The 10,174-nt window shown below is 36.5% G+C and overlaps 1 protein-coding gene across 1 annotated transcript; it reads right to left on the bottom strand.

The window, feature by feature from the left end:
- On the bottom strand, positions 1–8,572 carry LOC145669632 (uncharacterized). Its single transcript, XM_081737871.1, has 5 exons — positions 8,222–8,572; positions 7,519–7,709; positions 5,675–5,840; positions 2,968–3,107; positions 1–481 (listed from the first exon to the last, which is right to left on the bottom strand). Exons 1-5 carry the CDS (start codon positions 8,349–8,351, stop codon positions 146–148), a joined length of 963 nt encoding a protein of 320 aa, XP_081593997.1. The 5' UTR covers positions 8,352–8,572; the 3' UTR covers positions 1–145.
- Positions 8,573–10,174: the final 1,602 nt, after the last annotated feature.

The following is a 10,174-nucleotide window of genomic DNA, read 5'->3' as shown; positions in this document are numbered from 1 at the left end:
CAGAGACTGACTCGTTCTTAAGTCACTATGACAAACAAAACACTTAGGCATCTTCTTACAAACTAAAAAGAACGTATATACATGAAAAACTATTTTACAAACTAAATTATTAACGGAAAACAACCTTTCCCGCCATTACACGGTACTAGATCTTTGATATTTCAGAGATAAGCGCGTTCACTGAAGGAAAATTCTTGTCGGAGTCATTTTCAATTTTGTACATATGTTTCTGCACAAATGTCCACACCTGTTCCGATTCCTTCGGATATTCTGCATCCAGTACTTGAAACGACTTGAATGTGCTATCGATTGCTTTCACTGGAGTTTCAACTCTGTAGAGATTATCCTCAATATTCACGTAGAAGGCTTGAGGTTCATCTATTTTTGAAGCGACAACGACGGGCATGGGCTGCACACTACATCCAAAGCGCTGCATCTTTAGATGATGCCTTTCTAACTCTGTTTGAAGATCGGACGCTTCCTGTAAGTCATGTACACAGAATTATTATCACGTTACACACCTATTAACTCGTTATCAAATTCCAAAAACTACAAATACAGGTATAATTAAAATGAGCTTGTATTTTAAACACGAGGTGCACCAATAATATATATAGCAATCCAATTAAACTGCTACCAACTGTTTCCAGGCATTCTTCTATACTAGAAATGTAATGTAAAGAGGTCATAATTGACGCGAGTCACTTCTGCGCGATATGAAATGTCTTGAAAACTAATATAGGTTAATATGACAGTATTTCGAATGTATTATTATACCCCTTGAGTTGTACATTTTTAATACCGTTCATTGTGTTAGTATTATCCGATGCAATTAAGAAAAGTTCTGGGAAAATTAAGTAAAGTTCCTTAGAGGAATCTACCCTTTAGTATAAGGTTTGAGAATAATCACAAAGAAAACAATCTGAATTATTGCACTTATAAACTTGACAGTAGTTACGTGAATAGATAACTGCGACATAAATAAAATTGTCCTAAGCTTACACTTAATGGTTTACATTTACAGTAATAAATATTTCAATTAAATTTGGCAAACTTGGAATCACATCCAGACATAAAGTAAGCACGGATATTTTAAAGATAAAATAAATTTTAATCCTGTACCTCAATGACCGCAATTCTTGACGTCACAAATCTCCAGGAAGAAGAAAGAAAAAACCTTTGCGGAAATTTGAAAAGCAAGGATGCTACAATATCAATGAATTAGTTTTTAAAATAATGATCGCGAAAAGGTTGGTGCAGTTCCCCTACGTGCTGCTTAGTATTTTTATAAGATTGATATTACACACATATCATTACCTCGAGTATAAACACTTCTTATTTATGCCATAAAATGAAGAAAGGAGTTCTATCATAGTTCCAATATTTGAAGGGTTGAATGAAGAACATTTTTAAAGACACTGGGAAAAAGCTGTTTTGAGCCAAGTAAACATTTTATCCATGACCATAAACATATTTAACCTCTACTTATGTTTTAGAAAGTTTACATAGCATTCACCGAAAGTTTTACAGCATTTTTACGTTTACTATTGTTATTGGAATATAGGGTTTCATCACGGGAACTTCATAAGGCATAAACCTACAGTGGAACCGAAAATACGAATAACATCCTAAAATCCCCTCCCCCTTCCCCCCGGGAAATCGAACGCAGTCGTCCAACAAAGGAGATAAGTGTACTAGCAACGAAGGAGTAACTTTTAGGTCGGCCTTAAGTTCGTCACGTTTGAGGGATGTCGTCCCTCGGAGAGCACACAATCCGAGAGAGGGGAAGCAAGAAAGGAATGGATGGGGAAGGAAGCGGTCTGGGACCTGTGTGTTAGGTACCATCCCGGCATTTTTAGCATCGTTCACTGTGTTTATATTATCCGACGCGATTAAAAAACAAAAAAACTCACTCAACCCAGGAAAAAACACTCAGGATGATTGGCCTGAAAAAGCTGTTACACTTCTTTGATCGAGTGATCCCACCGGGAATCGAACCCAGAACCGCTCGCACCAAAGGCGAGGGCGTTAGCGACTACGTCACGCGGGGCTACTAATGAATATTGTGTTTTTCTATTTTACGCATATTCCTTTCTATCTACACAACTTAGGTTCACGATATCTTCGTAAGATACAAATCGCGTCACATACACCGATATATGCTTTACTAATTGCATGAAGAAGAGTCATGTATATTCAGTGGCGTATTTAGGGGGGGCTTCCGGGCTTAAGCCCCCCCCCCCCGAAATCTTACTTACTATAGTAAAGTATATGACATATCTTGCAGAATTTTCACATTTTCAGGTAAAGCTCCCTCCGAAACTTAGCAAAGCCCTCCCCGAAACAAAATCGTAAATACGCCACTGTGTATATTGCAAAATATGGTTGATAGCTCACTCCACCAAGGGCGTGCTGTCCCGACGGGGCCTTTTCTTAAACAAACTTTTTTGTTTCCATGTACCACCAATATGATCCTCTTGATATGGTATGGTAATCATATCAATTGAGTGCACATCACAGATGGAGCGGGTCAGTGGCTATGGATCACGTGGGGATAATTTTGAGTATACTTTAGTGGATCTTGTGTTACATTTACATGTTCCACTGTTACGTATGACTACCCTAACCCAACAATAACAACTGACTCATTGTAGTCCTCAATATAACACATTCCACTTTGATCCACTCTCGACATATTCGGTCAGTAGGTCGAAGTAGATCAGTAGATCATGGTGACACGTGGTGAGTCAGAGTGGATCGTGGTTTGATGAAAATGGTGTTTGCTTACACAATAATTTTGTTTGAGCATAGCAGTTTTTCCAGAAAAGCTGATTTTTGTTTGTTTGTTTGTTCGATAAGGTTTCGTGCAATGTTCTCCATTCTCCAATCACTAATTAAATGTTAATGACATATTTCGTTGTAATCAGGTGTAGATATTAATACATTATATTACATAATGGTACATACTCTGACATGAAAAAGGAATCCTTGCTGTGCCTCGTATTTGGAAGGTTTCCATAATCCACCTCCGTCTTTCCTTTTGATACACGTGGTCACAGATGGGAAATATCTTCCAAGAAGTATTAATATTACGACTGTTCTGGCATCTGGAAAAGAATGAAATATCAAGAACATTTGTAGGTAATTAATTTACGCTTATACAGCGAGGTCCGGAAGTGGGCGTACCTCTAATTGGTGTTTTCTGACGGTTTTTGGTTTTACCTACATTTGTTTGGTAACACTGCTTGGCATTGTCTGGTAACATTCCTTTGCATTGTCTGGCAACATTGCTATCCATTTGTTTTCTGCTTGGTAACATTTATCAGATCAGTTCCTGGCCGCTGGATTGGAAGAGGTTGTGCATCCAGCTCTTTGCCAGGCCTCCAAGAAGTCCCGATCTGACGATATCAGATAATGCTCCCTGGGCTTTCATGAAGCAACACGTAAGAAACACTCGATATCACACAACGCAGGAATTACGAGCAGCTGTGGAACACGCCTTCACCCTCGTTGACTCCGGAGTATCTCCGCAAAACATCTGCCAGAACTTTGTGCAGAATTCAGTTGTGTTATGACATGGATGGTGATCATACCTTTGTTTATGACTCTTACGACTTCAAGGTAGCTGTGTACAGACATTCTACCATAACTAACACTATACTGTTGAAACTAAAGGGGGGTACGCCCACTTTTGGACCACCTTATACTAATTTATTTGAATGTAAGTGCTAACTTTCTTACTGCATTCATTCTCATACGCAATGAATACGGTATATTACTTTAATTCAATAACCAAAGAAAAAAGGAAATTAAATTTTGTAAGCAATGGACAGCAGTCTCAAAAAAAAAAAAAAAAAAGTATCATCTTTTGTAACTACACCCAGATTCGGCAAAGGGATAATGCGATGTTTCTTATATGCAAATATTGGGTCCAAATAATGGTGAAAACTAATCTTAATACGATACTTATGTATCGCCTATAAGTACGTGTATAAAAGCTGTACATGAAGTATATTATTTCAAGAACCAAAGGTTAAAGTTAACGTGTGTATTTCTCTTTGGGAAGTTGCAACAGATACGGATAAAAAGAGAGAAATTGAACAGCTTAATGAATCAAAATAGACAATTAACAACAAGTTAAAGACTATAGGCTGCGAAAAAGCTCTTTCGTCACAAATTCTAAACATTAGTTTCAATCATTGCTACAAAAGGGATTTCATATCTGCTTATTAACCCTACTGAATCTATCTTCTTCATATACTGTTATTCAAGTAAATACTGATTTCAGGGATGTAAACTGGTCACTGAACTCAGTATTTCAGACTCTTTGGGAGATTAAACGAAAAATGTTCAATTATTACACAGCAGTTGAAATATTTCTCGTGATCTGAGCTCAATAATGAAACAAAAGAATAACAGAGCTTTTTTAAGTGCTCGATATGTTGTCGATTTACAATTATCATTTATTTTTTTTCTAGATTTTGATTTATTCTGCTCGGACTTACGACTAAAAGGAGACAAGGGAAAATTGCCGAAGCAGCTGTAATTGATCTTTTCTTTGCTTACGGGAGTAGGCTGAACAGTGTTGCGTTTTGATAATTATAGTGAACAATACTTAATGAAATAATAAACAATGTGTACACCATTTCTCCACAGTCACAACTTACTTCCATGCACTTCCACCAATGGCGCAAATCCTCCCATAGCGTCGTCACGGTAGAGTTCCTAGCCTTTGAAGCGACATCACGATCACAGCGCTGGAGATCCTCATCTGATAAATAGTACGTTTCCTTAAAGTGTTCCTTCAGTTTAGGATAGATGTAAAAGACGCTCTATGCAAGATCAGGGTGAGGAAGAAGTAATACTGACTTGTGAATGGCGTTGTCCACAGAGTTTCTTCCCAAAGGTATACGAGCGGTACATCGAACACTAAAACACTAAAGAAGTTGAAAGTTCGACTGACGCGCGTCAGACCTGAAAATGGAGCCTTTCTTCACCGGAAAGTTGACCACCGACACAATATTAAAGCTTGGATACACTACACTCCATACAGCCCTGATCTTGAACTTAGTGACTTTTGCATCCTTAATAAACTTAATGTACACTTAACCCACTATTTATCAGAGAACAATGTCCACCGTGCGATACGATTGTGGTGTTGCTCTATAGGCAAAGCATTCTACCGCGACGCCATTGAAGGTATGATGCGCAGTTGGAGAAGTGCGTAGAAGTGAAAGGTGACTATGTAAACAAGTAATGTTTCAGAACTGAACCCTAGATGTCAATATGCTCTCGTTTTCTTCTTCTTCAAATTATGTTCACTATAACCTGATATATTAAACAACAAGCAAAAATTTTCAGCCCACCTTTGTAATAAAAGTGAGATTTGCGCAATCTGAAATACGGTATTATTATACACGATTTTGCTTTGGTAGTTCACGGTCTTAAGTCAGAGTTTTAATAAAATTGCAAGTTTTATTAATAATCTAACGAGTTTAAGATATATTTACAGCTGTTCTGGGACAGACTGTTAAACTGTTGTTACATAAATATTGAGAGACATCAATTTCTTGTTTAAAACCGTTGTTTTTGTGGCATACACCTTTCGCATACGGAAGTTCAAGTTATAGTAGATCTGAGTGCAATATTTTCTTTTAATAAGAAAAATAATTACCTTCCCTGATGTTCTCCTGCAGCAAAAGTTCTACTAATGTGGCTCCGTCATTTGTTGTTTGTTTGGTCGTGATAAGTATATGCTGAATCTTCTTTAAGTCTGCGTTCCACGTTGAAAAAAATGTTATATCTTTCCCAGGATATAACTGGCCAAAATCAATGTTTATCTGAAAAGTAAAAGAAATTGTTGTCACATATACCTAACGCTGTTTGATGATATAATGTTCTATGCTTTCTTCTCTTTATACAAAAGTTTGGTAGTATAGTTTTCTTTGAAGTTCATTAAATAATCTTTGTTTCAACAGAGCGTTTTTAATCAAGTTATGAACATCAATGGCATTCACCCCATTATAGTATCCATTTTCAGAAAATACTATGTCTGATTGAAAAAGAAATCCCAAAGTAGGCATGTAAAAAACAATTACTTAGAGTGGAACTGATAAAATACACGCAAATATAAAACAAACTTCCAAGCGCTTTCGCATTTATGGAGTCGTCATACAGGGACGCAAAGACGAAAGTGGAATAAGAAATAGAGAAAGACACAAGGACCGCACCTATACCAACAGTGATTTCTCCACAAGGTTCTCTACTTTCTCGTATGAGTACTTGACAGCAGTCACGTGATCACATGACCACCATAGCACCTAGCAGAAATATGGCAAAATGAAATGAAATGAAATGAAATCTTTGAGTTTTACGTCTCACGGTTATGTCGGTTAGGCTAAAGGAGACGGTGATGATGATAGATGAATGAAATGGTGGAATGAAGAAAGTGGGAGAACCCGAGAAAACCCACCAGCACGGTGTTTGTCCACCACAAAGTCCACAACGGCGGGAGCAGGGTTTGAACCCGGGACCCCAAGCACCGGAGGTGAACGCTCTACCACTGAGCCACCGCGCCCCTCCCCCCCCAGAAATATGGCGTAACTCGTCTTACTCTGTATCTTTCTTCTTCCACTTTCGTCTTTCTCTCCCTGCCTAACAAAGTCATAAAAGGTGAAAGCTCTTACAAGCTTTTTTTTTTCTTTCTTAAATCTTTGCGCGCATGTACTGCACGTGTATTTTATCTAATTTCTGGTAACTGTTTTATACATTGGTTGGTTTTTAATTACACAAAAACGTGTTTTTAACGTAAGCTTACATAATTCTGAACCTTCTGCCGCTGATGCTGGTATATTTGTAAATTAAAATAAACTATTAAATGTTTTCATAGGAACACCATCAACAAGAGTGAGGATGTGGGACTGATCGGGGAGCGGGCTGGGTAGCGTAGAGGTTAACTTATTGGCATTGTACGTCGAAGACACAAGATCTATTTTCGGCCCACTCGCACTTTTTCACTCTGATTTTTTATTATTTCTGAATCTATACAGGATTTGGTGTACTGAAAATCCGGTTGATTTTCTCAGAATTACTAAACGTTCTACCTGCTACAAGATGCACCATCTCGTCCATCAGCTTACTCACAGGAAAAAATTACAACCGAAAAACTCCGAAACATAGTGCAAGACAGAGTACAACTTCATACACCGAAAAACATTTATAAACTCACTCGCCTCATGCTAGGTGCTTTTTTCTTTTTCTTTTTTTTTTTTTTTGCAAAGAAAAACTGTCGTGTTCGCTATTTATATATAGCATCAACATAAGACCCTTATGTTCATGATTTTTTTTAACTCATTAAATTTTGTTACACGTTTTTTTTATTTTCCTTTAAGTACAGTTCGTTCTGTGATACGGAATTACACTTCTATAAAATAATATAAAGGTATTTTCTTTCTTCGGTTACATTCATAAAATAATAGTAGAAAGATGTAAACTTCTTAGCAATATCACTACACTTACAAGTGTGTATCCAAGAGGCTGTTTTAAAGCAGGAAATTCCTTGAAGTAGGAGCTGATATCCTTCTCTGACTGAATGTAATTTGCTCTCCGATTTAATGTCGTTTTTTTCCACAGATCACACACTTTCTCCCATGGCTCTATATTATTTCTCAACCACGTGAGAGCTTCCTCGGCAAATTCATCAGTGGACTCTGAAAATAAAGGACACCATCTACATAATTCAGTGTGAAAGAAACGTACATACTCAGTATACGTAAATACATATGTATTAATTTCTAGGACAGAAGTACAAGAAATAACATTTTAATAAACATGTGAAACAGACAGTATTATACTTCTGAACACAATTGTCATATGAGGTGTTCGGAACATGTATTTACAAAACGTCCCGTTAATATATGAAAGCAGTGATAGTTTTACACACAGATGAACAGCAGATATACTGATTGCACAAATTCAAGGAAATTTGTTGATTTATAATGAAGGTAGTGCCCTTGAACTGTGAATCTGTTGATTGACCATAATACGTGAATATGTGTAACCATGTTGTAAAAAATCGGCACGCATCTCTTTTAGGAAGTTTTGTACCCTTGTCTGAATATAAGATAGCATAAAACACTATGAATCGTGATTTACTGATAAAATTATAATACAGAATTTATGAACATGAAAGTAAATAAATGAAAAAGAACTATGAACGCACCATCTAAATCGACTTCGGTAGAAGTTGTAGCTGCACACCGATTTCTCAAAGGCAAAACACCACTTTGCCGCAAATACCTTCTTGTGTTGCAATATCTGTCCCAAAGTTTTCTTCTTGCCGAAACCTTCATCCCTTGAGCAACTTTATAGGGGACGTAGTAAGTATGCTATTTGAAAAACAAATCACTGTTATAATATACAGTCCTGATATCCTATTGCACAACACAAAATTACAATTAAACTATATTATTTCCACAGAGAAACAAAATACATGGAAACCTGTTTAAAACGAAACTTATATAAACCGGAAATTTGCCGAAGATGAATAGTTTTTAGTCCCGGCAACTCTCTCTGATTTGCCATATGGTAAAGATTTTTCTCTTAACTGATTGCCAGCTCGAAACGTAGGGGCACTGTAGTCTGTCTGTCTCTGCGTTGGCGTTACTACTGAACTTCTGTTTTCAATAGTTAAGATCTTTCGGCCGTGAACAAGAATGGAGATAATGTTTCTGTTATTTAAGTTACCTGTTTCCTGTTTTTGTTGATACACACATAAGCACTTTTCTACTGTCAAAACTTTCTTTATAAATTAAAGACTTACTGCTTGCTACTCCGTCATTACACATGCATTTCCCAGAATTCGGTCATTTTTGAAAAAAAAAATGGTAGAAATTTAGACCAGTTATTGAAAATTTCCATTGTTTCTGCTGCAGAAAATGTGGTTTCAGTGTGGCGTGTTTGTGTGCCCAGTGTTGTGCACAAATACGGCAAAAACAAATGTTATTGTTACTTTGGAGGGCACAATACGATTATTGAAGAGAGAAAAAGAGACAATGTTTGTAAAATATAAAGTTCATTTCAAATGTTGCAAACGCAACTTTCCAACACTGAAACCCAGAAAATGAAAACAATCTTTAAAAGGAGGTGAAAATGTAAAGAGGAACGTGAGAGGAAATACATAATAAATAATACATACTTGTAGTTTGTACTTTAAGCGTCTGTCTTATTCAAATAAGTTCACTTTGTTAATTGAGTTTATGTTGTAAATACATTTTTGTGTTAATTAATCTTTCACCTCAACCATTTTAACCTAGGTATAGTACTACGAGATTATTTTTACCAGCAGTTATTGTTACAGAACTTAACTTTTCGAATTTGCATACAACGGAAAATTATTTTGTTCCTTGACGTTCCGTCTTATACAAGTTTCACTGTATATATATGCTGTAAATTAGACATATTGGAATTTCTTTTTTTTTCTGGGTTCCTTTAGTACTTCAATAAAATGAGCATTGAATAATGTATTCTGATAAGTTATGGAAAACGTTCACTTGTAAGTTAAATTGTAAATTTCTCCTTGTTCTGAAGACAATGATAAAATAAATATTAATACAATTAAGCCTATTTTTCAATGGGTGTTCAGAAACTACACCGGCGAAATCGGAAGATGATAGTTAATGTAATTCTAAGCAAAAAAGCTTCTACACATATCCGATTTTCAGCGGCCTGACACCTACAGGTTGGTAACCATTCTGTACATTTTTCCAAAACAAAAATGTATTACTCATCCTGTATTTTTTCTAAAGGTCATCTATGATGCATTTGAATGGTGACAGAATGGCCTTTCCAAGGGTATATGGCATGTGACGATAGTTGCGTTGGAAGGAGCCTCATGAAGCTAATTTTCAGAACAAAATATCTTTCTTCCAAGAGATTCAAGGAACACGATTGCCAACACTGTCGCCAAATAGGAACGACAAAAAATTACGCATCAACTTCAATTTTTATGCTGAATAATGTCGCAAAATTTATATTATATATATATATAGGATGGTGCATTTAAAATTTGCCACCCCCTGTATCTTCGAAACGACTGCGAATATGAGAAAACGCTAAAACACGTCCATCATTATTTTAAGGGGCTTGAATTTTCAGCTATAAAAGGTTCCCCTAA

This window comes from Thermobia domestica, chromosome 14 (genome assembly GCF_964235325.1).
Source record: "Thermobia domestica chromosome 14, izTheDome1.hap1.1, whole genome shotgun sequence".
Classification (NCBI taxonomy): domain Eukaryota; kingdom Metazoa; phylum Arthropoda; class Insecta; order Zygentoma; family Lepismatidae; genus Thermobia; species Thermobia domestica.
Note: the sequence above shows the minus strand (reverse complement) of the source record. Positions and strands in the feature narration are given on the sequence as shown.

Coding starts and splice junctions, on each gene's coding strand:
- LOC145669632 (XM_081737871.1), bottom strand. CDS start 8,351: ATGAAGGTTTCGGCAAGAAGAAAACTTTGGGACAGATATTGCAACACA. Junction 3,108..5,674: donor GCAGGAGAACATCAGGGAAG/GTAATTATTTTT, acceptor ATTCTTTTCCAG/ATGCCAGAACAGTCGTAATA. Junction 482..2,967: donor GATTCCTTTTTCATGTCAGA/GTATGTACCATT, acceptor CATGACTTACAG/GAAGCGTCCGATCTTCAAAC.